Source organism: Aspergillus foveolatus (genome assembly GCF_047715535.1).
Source record: "Aspergillus foveolatus strain CBS 279.81 unplaced genomic scaffold BDW70scaffold_12, whole genome shotgun sequence".
In the NCBI taxonomy this organism is placed as follows: domain Eukaryota; kingdom Fungi; phylum Ascomycota; class Eurotiomycetes; order Eurotiales; family Aspergillaceae; genus Aspergillus; species Aspergillus foveolatus.
The window spans coordinates 364,922-378,244 of NW_027396076.1; the positions used below are offsets into that span (position 1 = coordinate 364,922).

Sequence of the window (13,323 nt, forward strand, 5' to 3'; positions counted from 1 at the left end):
GTAGACCCAGAATGCAGCTTTCCAGGTTGTCTTTAGTCTTTATTCTAATTAATACTGACTACAAATCCCTCAAATTACGCTGTATGAATGAATCAAAGAAAATTTTCATTTTTGTACATATCTTGCCACCTCCCTCTTAGCGTTTAGATTTGGGGATATCACGATACTACATACACTATAAATGAACGGCTTGAAACCTTCTTAGCCCGACGCCAGGGAAATGCAACTACCAAGACACCAAGACAAGACATAGAGACCCGCCTACAGATACAAAGACTGCGCAGCGACAATGTCCCTGCGAACCTTTGTCAATGCAGTCTCAAATTTGCTTTCAAGCTCTTCGCTACCCATAACCTTCGCTGCCTGAGCCATTTGCCGTAGACATTCTTCCAAGCGACGGAAGACACGAATCAAGCTGCCTTCGTAAACATCGGTCATACCGCTGGAAGGAGATCGTCAATCGCAGTTCATTATCAGTGAATGATTAAGACAGAGACTTACCAAATATCAGCAAATGACTTTCCGTTGGCCCATTCGTAGATCACCTCCATTAGTTCCCAATGGAAGCTTTGAACGTAGTCTTCCTCGCTGACAGCCAGCTTCGACTCTTGCGCGACTTTAGCGATAATCCGTGCTTGAGCTTGTATCTCTTTAAGCGGCTTTGCAAGCTCTTCTTTTGACAGCGGCGGTGTTTCTTTAGTCTTTTCCTCGAATACGAAGACACTCAGAACGGCCGCTGCTTGTTCTGGGGTCAGTTTATTGAAGAAACCGTTGAAGAGGAGCTCGCTGAGCATTAACTCGTCCCCAGTGCTAATTTCACACGCCACGCGCGCCTTCAGCTGCACAACTTCGGCCTCATTGATGAAACCGAAGCGACGGAGGACACGTTTTCGGCATTTCAGTTCGTCCAACTGTTGGATCGCCATGCCCTCAGATATCTTCTTCTTGGTCGCTTTGATCTTATTCCCTAAATCCAATTTCTCTGCATATTGTTCATAAAGCTCCTCTAGGCGCGGGGAATTATGCAAAGGGTTCGTAACCAAGCGCGACTCGAGAACTTCAATTTTCTTATATGACTTAGCATCCTGCTGCACATATCATGGAACACGCCACTTACCCTCAAAGTCTTTTTGAATTCGTCATCCTTGATACCCATGTCTTCAATGGGGTCGAGGACAGCAATACCATCGGGAAATCGCTTCTTGATTTGCTCCATCTTCTTTCCCATATCCGTCCGCGAATCCTTGGATTGCAGATCCTTGGGCACAATCATCCGCACGTGGGAGATAGCTTGGATGCAGTTAAGAAGGAGTGGAACAACTTCCATTTGCGATCTCTCGCCCTCTTTCGGTGGACGGACGCCCTGTGGCAGGTCTTCGAAAGTCTTTGTACCAGAAGATGATCCATCAGCAACTCTCAAAAGAACATCAACAATGTAACTGGCATGGCCGGTCAGCTCCTCCGAGTTCTTCTGGGGTTTGCGTTTCTTGATGTTAACAACTATCCCCCATCCAAAGTCGAAGTCTTTATATTTGATGTGAAGCAGGCGCCCAGGCGTAAGGAAGGGCACAGAGTACTCAGGATGGCTGATGACCGCCCGTACATCATCGTTGAATTGGTCAATCTGCGTCCGAATATCGTAGTATTCGCGGATGGTTCCTTCATCGGAAATGGTCATGTTGGCTCTCTTTTCTTCCAGTTCAGCAAGTTCTGTCAATTGTCAGTAGTATATTCAAATGCCGGGTAACAATATTCATTACCCTTTTCAAGGCCCGCCAGGCCAGCAGTGTTCTGGAATTGATAGAAACACCTTTCTAGCATGAACTCGGGCGATATACCCTCTACACGCATGAGATTCAGAATCATGTTGTAGCCCAGATGGAAAGCGGAATTTAGACGGTCCTGCTCTCCACGCACAATTTCCTTGGCCACGGCAGGATCCATTTCTTCCCCTATCATCATGATAACAATACCACGATCGTCGAGACCTCTACGTCCAGCACGGCCCGACATCTGCACAAACTCAGATGGAGTGACCCAGCGCTGGCTGAAGCCGTCGAATTTTCGAACACTGGTAAAGACGACGGTCTTTGCTGGCATGTTAAGTCCGATAGAGAATGTTTCAGTGGCGAAAAGGACTTTGATAAGCCCCTCTTGGAACAGAATTTCGATGGTCTCCTTAAGAATGGGAAGCAGTCCGGAGTGATGGACACCAATACCTCTCCGTAGAAGGGGCAGGATGTTTTGAATCTGAGGTAGATTGCGGTCTTCTTCAGAGAGCATTTCAATTGCACTGTTGAAGACCTTTGATACCATCTCCTTTTCCGAGTCGTCATTGAAGGCCAGGCTCTTCATCTTCAGAGCGTAGAATTCACACTCGCGCTTGCTGAAACTGAAGACGATAACAGGATTCAGACTCTTCAACATAATCATCTTGACAATTTTATATATATCATCTTTCTCCTGAGTTCCGCCTTTGTTGAGTTTTTTGTCTTTGCCTTTGCCTTTCCGTTTGGCAAGCGCATCCGCTGGATCATCGCCTTTCTTGTCTGCGATGGAGCTCATTGCCTTCTGGAAGTTCTCCTCTCGGAAAACACCCTTCTCGTCGACAATTAGATGCATTCCTTCGGAGCCAGCGGGGAAGAAATAGTGTTGCAACGGCGTAGGCCGGAAGTCAGTATAAACAACGTGACAGGGCTGGTTATGCATTTTTGTGATCCACTCGGCGAACTGCATCGCATTGGGAATTGTCGCGGACAGAAATACGTATCGGACCTTATCTGGAAGTAGAATAATGGTCTCTTCCCAAACAACACCTCGCGCTATATCCCGTATTTAGTGACTGTACTCTTGCAATCTTTGACACACTTACTAGCATCTCGCATGTAATGGATCTCGTCGAAGACAACCCAGGCGACTTCGCGCATGATTTCGGAACCACGATACAACATAGACCGCAAAATCTCGGTCGTCATAACCAAGCAAGTAGCAGTAGGGTTGATTGTCACATCACCCGTCATTAGACCAACGTCGCCAAACTCCGCTGCAAACTCTCGGTATTTCTGATTACTCAGGGCTTTGATAGGACTTGTATAGATGACCCTCTGATTGTTCTTCAAACTCTGAGCAATAGCATATTCTGCGACCACCGTCTTTCCCGCACTGGTATGAGCCGAAACCAGCACACTTTCTCCTCTCTGAATCGACGAGACAGCAACCTGCTGGAATGGATCGAGCGTGAACGGCCATACTCTCGCGGGGTTCTCCGGGGGTTTGTGTTGAGAGATTGGAACGTAAGGATACTTCGGCGGAATGGCGACTTGATGTCGGACCTGGTGCGACAAAACCACTGGGCCTGCTTCTTTCTCAGCTTGAAGCCCTGCAGATCCTGCAATCTCGCGCTCTTGCGCAGTTTCGAACAAGTCTGCGACAACGGGTTCCGGCTCTTCTTCTAATCGCAATCGCTTTGTCTCTGGCTGATTGTTGTTATCCGAGCCTGAAGACTTCTCTTCCTTGTTTTCTTGATCCGCGACATTGGGAGCGATATCCTCCTTGGGTTTTGTATTTTCCCCGTTTTCCTTCACATCGCCATTTATCTGGCGCTTCTTGCTCTTCTCTTTCTTCGGTCGTCTGGGTTCAGAGAGCTGGGCCGCCTGGGGCTTGTCCTCGAAGACATCGAAAAGCTCATCCATTGTTGAGCAGGGTTTAAGACCACAGGGCGCAAATACCTCGAGCAGCCGCGGTGGTCGGGTTTCTGCTATGTTTCTTCCCACCGACTGGAGCCACCAAGAAATTTCATGTCCCGTTCGGGGAAGGTGCCGCGATCGAACGGCCGCCGGAGAAACTGATCGGAGAAACTATCCTCTGGTACTAGCTGGCCATCACGTGACTCATCTGGCTCCGTCTTCATCCTACAATTCCCGCATGGCACGATCAGTATCTCCGCCCCAGTCATCTCATCGCGCTTCTGTCCTATTCAAGGTAAACCTGTTCTGCATTGGACTTGGGGACCAATTGTACTGAACCTGTCGAAGATGAACGCTGCTACCGCTCTCCGGGCCCGCATGGCTACCTCCTTCGTTGCCCGCCGTGGCTTTTCCACCACCCGCAGCCAGCTTTCCAGCCCTTACCACTACGCTGAGGGACCTCGCTCCAACATCCCCTTTAACCCTCTTACCAAGTACTTCTTCTTCAGATACTGGGCTTTCATGAGTGAGTTATTAATGCCTGCAGTGGGTGGATTGATTGTTGGTGTTGCTAACTCCGTGCCCATTAGTCACCGGTTTCGGTGCTCCCTTCGCTATTGCTGGTATGTCTCCGACAATCTTCGTTATTAACTCGTAACGTCGTCTAATAGCTTTCTCTCCAGTCTGGCAAACCTACAAGACCCGCTAAACCCGCTTCCGCACGTCCCTGAGGTATCCGGCAATGGTGGGATCGAGCTGTCTTGGGGAATTCGTATAATCTGTATAAATTTAGAGAATCCATTCGGCCTTGAGCCTTTAACCCAGAATTTTCTCCGTACCCTATAATGGCAATGGATATAATCGGGAGCTGTACGGTTGATAGCCGTACGGAGACTGTAGATGGATAGCATTAGTTTATGGATGAAGTCATTGGTTGATTTTTTGTCGCGAAAATCAAATTCTTTTTGATATTCAGGCTACAACAACAAACTATCGGAACACATCTATTACCTGGATACTCTTCTGCTCTTATGGAGAGGAAGTTAAACTGATTTTCTTTCGTCCTTCCCGCCGAGTCATTTTCATTTTCTTGGGAAGATCCTTGTCGATGGCAGTGGGGTAACCACAGATTCATTGAAGATGCGCAATTTGAAAAACGTGCGCCTCGCAGAGGTGCAGCTCCAAAATGGACTTCCTCTAACAGCAACAGCTTGGGATACAGCTTCCGATGCTGTCATTTGCACATTTGGCCCTACACCCACAAACCCTGTCATCGAGCTCCGGAGAAAACGCGCGGATGCGTATTTCTCGGATGCCGTGAGCCCAGATGTCTTTGACACTATCGCATCTTGGGATGCACCATGTCCGCTGCCACATCTTGATTGTGATCACGTTCTCTCTCTACATTACTTTGCGGACACTGTGACGGCATGCCTTGTCCTGGAAGGAGGTGACATTATCGTTGTCCGTGAAGAACCCCTCCCTGGCGAGGATAAGATCGAGATTGTGGGCTCGGTCGATGTTGGCATTACCGCTGCCGCCTGGTCGCCTGACGAGGAACTGCTGGCTCTTACTACCGCAGCCAATACATTTTTGTACATGACTAGGGAGTTTGAAAATGTTGCCGAGATCACTTTTACTCCTGATGACCTTAAGGCATCGCAGCATGTCTCCGTGGGCTGGGGAAAGCGTGAGACGCAATTTCAGGGAAAAAGAGCCAAGGCTATGCGAGATCCGACTGTCCCGGAGAAGGTGGACGAGGGGAAGCTCAGCGGTAATGATGATGGTAGGACCACTATCACGTGGCGCGGAGACGGCGCCTTTGTTGCGGTGAATAGCATCGTTGAAGGGATTCGCCGTGCAATCAGGGTCTACTCCCGTGAGGGAACTCTGGACAGCGTGAGTGAGCCAGTTGATGGCTTAGAAAGTGCTCTCAGTTGGAGACCGTACGGAAATCTCATTGCGGGCATTCAGAGGCTCGATGACCGGATTGATGTGGTCTTTTTCGAAAGGAACGGCTTGCGACATGGCCAGTTCACTCTTCGTCTGACTGAAGAGGAGCGATCTACGTGGGCATCGAACATTTACTTGAGCTGGAACGTGGACTCAACAGTACTTGCAGTGCAGTTTAAGGACAGGGTCCAGTTCTGGACCTCGGGCAACTACCACTACTACCTGAAACAGGAAATTCCTGTGATAGCAAGCTCTGAGGGCCCCTTTGCGTACAAGTGGCACCATGAAAAAGCTCTGCGTTTCGTCGCAGGAGCCTCTGGTATGTCCTGTGTTCCAGTGGGATAAGATTTAATCCAGACTAATAGTTCTACAGAGTCAATCTTAGACGGCGAGTTTGTTTTTGAAGTTTTTCACGGTTCAACCACTCCTCCTAATGACGTTGGAGCTGTTGCTGTTATTGATGGAAGTCAGTATTAAGTAGACTATCTGTATAAGGTCTCATTTTGTTAACTCTCACAGAAATTCTGAAGTTGACGCCTCTGAAATTATCCGGCGTTCCGGCCCCTATGGCTCACAATGAACTGCCTCTTGATGCCAATGCTATTGATGTAGCTTTCAGCAAGTCTGGGACAAGGATTGCTGTCCTCATGGACGACCACTTCTCCGTTTATCTATGGTCCCTCAAATCCAGACCGGTGCCTGTTCCGATCCTGGAGTCCAGCTATCCCTTATCGGGTGAGAAAGGCAGTCGGCCTCGTCAGATTACCTTCATCAATGACAATGAAGTCTACATTCTCCGCAGCAGAGGACCGAACAACACCTGCATCGAGCGGACCACGTTGGAGACCCGTGAAACTAAGGTCGTTTACGAGGCAGCAGACTCTGAGCACCTGCTTTCCATGTTTTCGAGCTTAGGGCACGAAGCCCTGTGGTTCTCTCATGTTCCTCGACCGGGCCAGTCAATTGCCTACTCTACCATCACAATGCCATCGTCCGACGAATCACAGGTCACACCTTGGGCCGAAAGCCCTGTCGCTGATACATACTGGGCCAAGAGTGCTCAAATATCTGATGACGAGGTAGGCGTCATTAGCCGATTTATTTGAGTGGTTTGTTAACCTAGTTAGCTCGTTTTGATTTCCTTATCAAGAACCGGGGTCTTATATGTGAACAAGAAGCTGCTTGCAAAGAATTGCACTTCTTTCCTCCTTACCTCGTCCCATGTTATATTCACCACCTCTCTACATCTTCTCAAGTTCGTTCATCTCCGCCGGGCTGAAGGTTAGTGATAACGACCATTTGTATCATGCATTTCTAGCTAACTCTCTCATTATAGACATGGAGGCCCCCCCTGACACTCCCGAGACGGACGAACGTTGTAGAAGCATTGAACGTGGATCACGCCTAGTCACTGTAATGCCTTCCGCATTTGCGGTTGTTCTCCAAGCTCCTCGGGGCAACATCGAGACTATTTATCCACGAGCCCTCGTGCTAGCTGGAATTCGATCCTTCATCGATAAGAAGGACTACCGCTCTGCTTTCCTCACCTGCCGCAGCCAAATGGTAGACATGAATCTTATTCATGACTACGCCCCCGAGCAGTTCATGGAAAGCATTACACTATTTGTCGACCAAGTCAAGAGGGTGGATTTCGTGGACGAGTTCCTTTCTCGCTTGAAGTATGTTATCCTTAAGTGCTCAAGATGGCCTTACTAACCCACTTCAGAGAAGAAGATGTCTCGCAGACGCTCTATAAAGACACGTTGAAAGCACTAGACATGGAAGTTGCAGCGGAAACAGGTCTTACCATGACAGTAAAGAAAGGCAGCAAGGTTAACCGAATTTGTGATGGGTTTCTAGCCGCTCTGGAGAAGCGTTCAGATACTAATCTGCACAACCTCATTACGGCGCATGTTTGCAAGCTGCCACCAGACCTCGAATCCGGTCTCCGATCAGTAGCGCGTCTGAGAGGTTTGTCTTGCTATGCCTACTTTGTTCGATTCTACTAACCAGACACAAGAGGAGAGTCCTGAACAAGCAGAAGACGCTGTTGAACACATGTGCTTCCTGACGGATGCGAACCGGCTCTACGATACTGCGCTAGGTCTCTATGATCTTGAACTTACTTTGCTTGTAGCCCAACAAGCCCAGAGGGTACGAAAGTCCGTTAGGAAGAGTACAAGGAGATATTCTAACGAAGCATAGGATCCTCGCGAATACCTCCCATTCCTCCGGAAGCTGCAGCAACTCCCAGATCTGCGTCGATTCTTTGAAATTGACAACTACCTAGGAAGGTGGCAGAAGGCACTCAGCCATCTTCATGGTTTGCATGCCCATGACGAGCTCCGCGAATACGTGGTCAAGCACGTCCTATACAAAGATGCCATTGATATTTACAAATATGAACCTGAACAGCTTCGCGACATAACCCACCTCTACGCAAACCACCTGTACCAGGAATCCCAGTATAAGGATGCAGGAATTGGTACGCCAAGGGAACTCCCAATGAACGAAACCTTAAAGCTAACAAAAACCAAAAAGCCTATGAATCCCTCTCTTTGTACACAGACGCCTACAAATGCTACCAACTCGCACACCTCTGGCGCGAATCCCTCTACACAGCGATGCTCGTTCCCCTTTCCCAAGATGAGCTAACAGCCCACGCCACCGACCTTGCCACAACCCTGGTTGAGGAAAACAAGGACTACCTCGCCGCTTCTCAAATCCACGCTGAACATCTTCATGATATCCCTACCGCCGCTCGCCTCCTCTGCCGCGGCGCCCGCTATTCCGACGCGACCCGCCTTCTCACCTTGCACAGCGTGCAGTCCCTCATCCCGGAGATTGTGGACGTCGCTCTCGCAGATGCCATGGGATCAATGACAGACCTGCTTGCGGACTTCCGCTCCCAATTGCAGGCACAGGTTCCTCGAATCGCGGAGTTGCGTGTGCGTCGTATCCAGGATCCATTGGCATACTTTGGCGGAGACCCCACTGCCACTGATGGGGCTGCGGGTGTGGATATCCCAGATAACGTCTCCCTAGCAGCAACGGATGCCTCGACATTAGCCGGCAAATCTATGTTTACGCGGTACACGGGCAAGACGTCGTCCGGTAAAACAACATCTTCGCGTCAGAGTTCTCGCAACCGGCGCAAGGAAGAGCGCAAACGGGCCCGTGGGAAGAAAGGAACTGTCTACGAAGAAGAATACCTGGTTAACAGTGTGCGACGACTGATTGAACGTGTTGGCACGACTGTTCCCGAAGTGGAGAATCTGGTTGATTCGCTGCTGCGCAGGGGGATGAGGGAGCGTGCTGCGGCGATTGAGAAGGCTACGAGAGATGTGTTGAAGCTGTGTGAGGAAAGTCAGGAGGAGGTTTTCACTGTTCAACAGCAGCAACAGCTAGAGGAGGACGAAGGTGAGCAGGGTGGTGAGGGAGTGAATGGGCCTGTGGATGTTCCGATGCCGCAAGGCGGGCAGCGAGTGTTTTGGGAGAGTATTGTATCGACTCTGGGAGGCGGGAAAGGTCAGGAGCCGCCGAAAATCAAGGAGATGAAGAAGTCAGCATTGTTGAATTAGGTTAGATTATATTCCCTAAAGGTAGGTTAGGAAAAGTTTGTTCAGGTATACTAGAAAGTTATTAGAGTAGCTAGCTGTTTATTATGTGTATGAATGTGTAGTATGTGTTTGATGTATCGAACGTTGACTGAATCCGAATCATAGATAACCGAAACAATGGACATCATGCCTTGTATCGTCTCAAACGATGCGCGGCTTGCAATTGAATACGAGTAACCTTGAATATGTCTGGTGCGATGGACGAAATCATAAATCGTTCGTCCCTGCTGCTCTTCTGATTCTCTATTGATTAGAGAGAATTTCACCGTTTTCCCCGACGAGGTGATCCTGTACGCTGATAGGACCTTCACCAACGCCGGTGAGGATCACACGGCTCAGTCCAGTCTTGAGCACGTCCACGGCGCGGGAGTCGACCTGATCGAGAGATACACCCGAGCTGACGTCCTTCACGGCATCATAGAAGGGGCCAGACCATCCTTCAAGTTCTGTACCAAGAATAGACTTGAAGGTTCCCGCAACAAGGTTGGAATCCTTCTCAAGGTAGTAGATGACGGCGTTAGGACCAGCATCGAAAGTGTACGCGCACACTGTACGCCCGACGGCGTTGTTGATATCATGTACGAGCCTGACGGCGGCCCGAGAGACATCATTCATGTAGAAGATGGGAGGCCATGAGTCAAGGCAGGTAGCATGGAAACCATTGGAGTCACGCATGGTGATCTCCGCAAAAGCGGGGAAATCGCGCTTTTGAATGGCTGTCTCTATAGCGGCCATACGCGCAGGAACGACGGCGTTCGCCCGCGTTGCGAAAAGCTCTGATGTCGCAACGGTAGTCTGCATACCCGTCGTGCTAGGGACGTCCTTCTTCTCCGCACTAACAACCAGGATAAGTGCACGCATTTCGGGCCAGTGAGCCTGGGAAGCAACCTCTTCTGCCAGACTGTCGCTTCCGTCTGCGAGCTCACCGGCGCGCCAGGCGACGTAACCTCCCATCAGAGAGCGACAAGCCGAGCCAGAGCCCTGCCGAGCGATGCGACTAAGTTCTGTTGGCGACTGAGGCAACTTGTAGAGGTCTGCCACGGCGCGCACCAAAGCTGCGAAACCAGCAGCCGAGCTGGCGAGGCCAGCGGCAGTGGGGAAGTTGTTCTCGGAAACGATCCTTAGCGGGAGGGTAGAGAGCTTAGGCAGAGACGGGTCTGCATTCTCGAGCTCTTGTCGGTGAGACCGTAAGCTGGCGAGACAGGCCAGGGTACGCTTGGACGACTGAATGTCCTGCGGCTTGCCGTTGAGCGTCAGCTCATCGGCGGCGGGGTAGCTGGCAGAGCACGAGGCAGTGGTTAAGGTACGGAGTGAGCGCTGAGACAAGGTGACAGATAGTGAAGAGTTCGTAGGCAAATTCAGAGTGGCATCACGCTTTCCCCAGTACCTAGACAACCGGTTTAAGCCAATGTGTTGTTGTACAATGGCGGGGGAAGACATACTTGATAACGGCGATGTTAACAGGGGCAGTAGTGGTGGCCCGGTAGACGGGGCTCTCAGGAACAGCAGCCATTGTATCAGAATATACAGATAGTCTGAGGAAGTGAGATAACAGAGAGAAGTGAAGATTACAGCAGCAGGAGACCCCAGAAAAGGGGATCAAGAACAAGCGACGCAAAAATAAATATACAGTTGGACGGAGATTCGCTCGGAGTAAGTCCAGCGGCCGACGGGCGGTGAGCTGCGTTAGTCCGGCCATTTGCTTTCTTTTTCGCATTACCAAGCACCACAACGGCCATTCTCTCTTCTTCCAGTTCTCACTTTTTCTCTTCTTTTCGCATACATCAGAGTACGCTAACGTTTCAATGGGCGCCGGCGCAAGCACGCCAGTATCACCCCCTCCCTCCACCCCAGCGGCCACCTGCCCCGTTGATCACAAAACCCGCAAGGCATGGCTGCAGCAACATAAACCCGGCGAGGCTCCTCATCCTGTCGCTTCCAATGACGGGATGCCGACAACAGTGAAACAACACCGCCCGCTCTCCACAGACCGCGAAGTAAGCAGTATACCAAGAGCGATTGCATCTGATTCAGACGCACCCCCATTCGAATGTCCCGCCGCACCGTCCTCCCCATATGCATCACCGACTGCATCGCACGGTACGCCTTCTAATGCAGAAACTGAAACGGGGCATGACAAATCGACGGGGAACTGGATTTATCCTTCTGAACGGCAATTCTTCGAGGCGCTAATGCGTAAGGGTAACACTCCGAATTCAGTCAGCTCGGCGTCAGAGTTAGCGACTACGGTAGCATCGATTATCCCAATTCACAACGCTGTGAATGAGCGCGCATGGCAGCAAATTCTAGAATGGGAACAAAAAGCGCCGCTATCGGACCCTGGAAGCAAAAAGTGCGGCGGGCCGAAACTGTACTCGTTTCGCGGCTTAGGCTCTGAGCCGGAATTTTTAAGCCCTAGGGCGCGCATGAACAGCTTGATGGGATACCAGTTACCCTTTGATCGACACGATTGGGTTGTAGAGCGATGTGACGGGCAGCGGATTGAATATGTCATCGATTTTTACCAAGGAAAGTCAACGGGAGGGAGCAGTGCGGGTGGCCTGGCCGCAAACGCGGGGCCAGGAAAGCTCAGCTTTTACCTTGACGTGCGGCCGAAATTGAATTCTTGGGAAGGCTGCATGATGAGATTCAGGCGATTCTCGGGTCTCTAAGGAACTCTGTTCAAATTTCTCGCGGTATGATCTTGGAAGCAGGAGTTTCGGTATCGGTTGGGTCATTGAATTATATAATATGTATAACGTTTGGACCATGTATAATACCACGACGAAAGCAGCATAGCAAATGCATATAGAACATCCACTCCAACGCCAGAACGGACAGGGTCGTAATCATAATGCTGCTCACAGTAATGGAGAATAACATCATGCAGCAACTGCGCAGCGGAGGATATCACAAAGAACAAAGGAAAAGAAAAATCATCGAGTGCCACGAAAAGTACCATGGGGATCATCAAGTGTCTATCCAAGAACAGCCGCAAGGATAATAATAGCCAAAATGACGGCAAGGATTATGAGCAAACAGCAAGCCTTAGCCCGAGCGTTCTTCTGGTACCGGCTAGCACTGCGAAGCTCAACATTCGCGCCTTGAGTGTTGGCATGAACGTTCTCGACGTTCCCGCTAATAGTGTCTAGTTGCTCTCCCTGCTCATGAACAATGTGGGCGACATCCCGGAACAGCTCATTCAATTCACCAACACTTTGTTCAATGTTGCGGATCTCCGCTTCACGCTCGATGATTAGAGCTTCCTGGAAGTCAACTTCGTCTTGATTCGCTAGGCGTGGCTGTTCTACTTCGAGGAGCTGCTGCTGCTGCTGCTGAGCGCCATCCACTGTCGGATGTCCAGCCTCCTCCACAGCGGTGCGTGCCGCGACTGCAGAAGCGCGTTGCTTCTCCAAAGCCCGTCGCTGGATGGTCTGGAATTCCTCCAAGGTGGCCTTGAACTCTGTTGACAACTTCTGCTGTGTCCATTTTTGGGAGGGCTAATAGAAGTTTATTAGATAGAGCGCCCAGGCAGTGAGGGGCTGAGCAGCTGTTAGGAGCATACATTGACGTCTTCCCAGTTCTGGACCTTCTTGATCCCCTCGCCAACGTCCCTGAATCCGGTACGGGTTTGTTCAAGGAGGTTATGAACTCGTTCTCGCACCCGTTCAGTGTCGCGCTTTGTCCCAAGCAGAGCGATCTGATCCGACAAGCGGGTGATGTTTGAAGTGAGCGTGAATAGTTGGTTCGATAGGGACTCGGTCAACCGCTGGAATTCGGGATCATCATGGTACTGGGGATCATCCGAACGACGGTAGGTGGTAGGCTGGGACTCGAGAGAGCTCAAGTGATTGAAAGACATATTGTAGCGAGAGACGCGGCAATAGGGAGCAAGAAAACCAAGCGGTCAACGAAGAAGATACTACAAAGAGCTGCAGGTGCAGACGTTGGAAGATGCTTGTTGGTGCCCGGATATGCAGGCTACGCTCACATGACATGACGTGATGTCGAAATTCGTGGCTAGTTATACGGTCACCTGACCGGTGAGCTGTGGCTTGTGTGTT

At 50.3% G+C, this 13,323-nt stretch overlaps 6 protein-coding genes across 6 annotated transcripts; 3 read left to right on the forward strand and 3 right to left on the reverse strand.

Annotated features, from left to right (window-relative positions):
* Positions 1-261: 261 nt before the first annotated feature.
* BDW70DRAFT_158092 (ATP-dependent RNA helicase MTR4) lies at positions 262-3,692 on the reverse strand (the record flags this gene model as incomplete). The annotated part of the gene is made up of 5 exons (XM_073740467.1): positions 262-442; positions 502-1,067; positions 1,118-1,710; positions 1,761-2,822; positions 2,873-3,692. 5 exons carry the CDS (start codon positions 3,690-3,692, stop codon positions 262-264), a joined length of 3,222 nt encoding a protein of 1,073 aa, XP_073598056.1.
* Positions 3,693-4,034: 342 nt separating this feature from the next.
* On the forward strand, positions 4,035-4,395 carry BDW70DRAFT_158093 (cytochrome c oxidase VIIc family protein; the record flags this gene model as incomplete). The annotated part of the gene is made up of 3 exons (XM_073740468.1): positions 4,035-4,212; positions 4,277-4,309; positions 4,370-4,395. The coding sequence occupies 3 exons, from the start codon at positions 4,035-4,037 to the stop codon at positions 4,393-4,395; spliced, it is 237 nt and encodes a 78-aa protein (XP_073598057.1).
* Positions 4,396-4,563: 168 nt separating this feature from the next.
* On the forward strand, positions 4,564-9,232 carry BDW70DRAFT_16737 (Elongator subunit IKI3). The gene is made up of 9 exons (XM_073742215.1): positions 4,564-5,958; positions 6,013-6,105; positions 6,159-6,718; positions 6,767-6,920; positions 6,976-7,318; positions 7,366-7,610; positions 7,660-7,793; positions 7,845-8,124; positions 8,181-9,232. The coding sequence occupies exons 1-9, from the start codon at positions 4,827-4,829 to the stop codon at positions 9,218-9,220; spliced, it is 3,981 nt and encodes a 1,326-aa protein (XP_073598058.1). The 5' UTR covers positions 4,564-4,826; the 3' UTR covers positions 9,221-9,232.
* A 46-nt stretch (positions 9,233-9,278) lies between these two features.
* mvd1 (diphosphomevalonate decarboxylase MVD1) lies at positions 9,279-10,963 on the reverse strand. Its single transcript, XM_073736134.1, has 2 exons — positions 10,702-10,963; positions 9,279-10,646 (listed from the first exon to the last, which is right to left on the reverse strand). Exons 1-2 carry the CDS (start codon positions 10,956-10,958, stop codon positions 9,503-9,505), a joined length of 1,401 nt encoding a protein of 466 aa, XP_073598059.1. The 5' UTR covers positions 10,959-10,963; the 3' UTR covers positions 9,279-9,502.
* Positions 10,964-11,001: 38 nt separating this feature from the next.
* On the forward strand, positions 11,002-12,084 carry BDW70DRAFT_16746 (cytochrome c1 heme lyase CYT2). Its single transcript, XM_073742229.1, has one exon. It carries the CDS (start codon positions 11,065-11,067, stop codon positions 11,929-11,931), a length of 867 nt encoding a protein of 288 aa, XP_073598060.1. The 5' UTR covers positions 11,002-11,064; the 3' UTR covers positions 11,932-12,084.
* Positions 12,085-13,185, reverse strand: BDW70DRAFT_16745 (SNAP receptor PEP12). The gene is made up of 2 exons (XM_073742227.1): positions 12,825-13,185; positions 12,085-12,759 (listed from the first exon to the last, which is right to left on the reverse strand). The coding sequence occupies exons 1-2, from the start codon at positions 13,119-13,121 to the stop codon at positions 12,238-12,240; spliced, it is 819 nt and encodes a 272-aa protein (XP_073598061.1). The 5' UTR covers positions 13,122-13,185; the 3' UTR covers positions 12,085-12,237.
* Between the last annotated feature and the right edge of the window lie 138 nt (positions 13,186-13,323).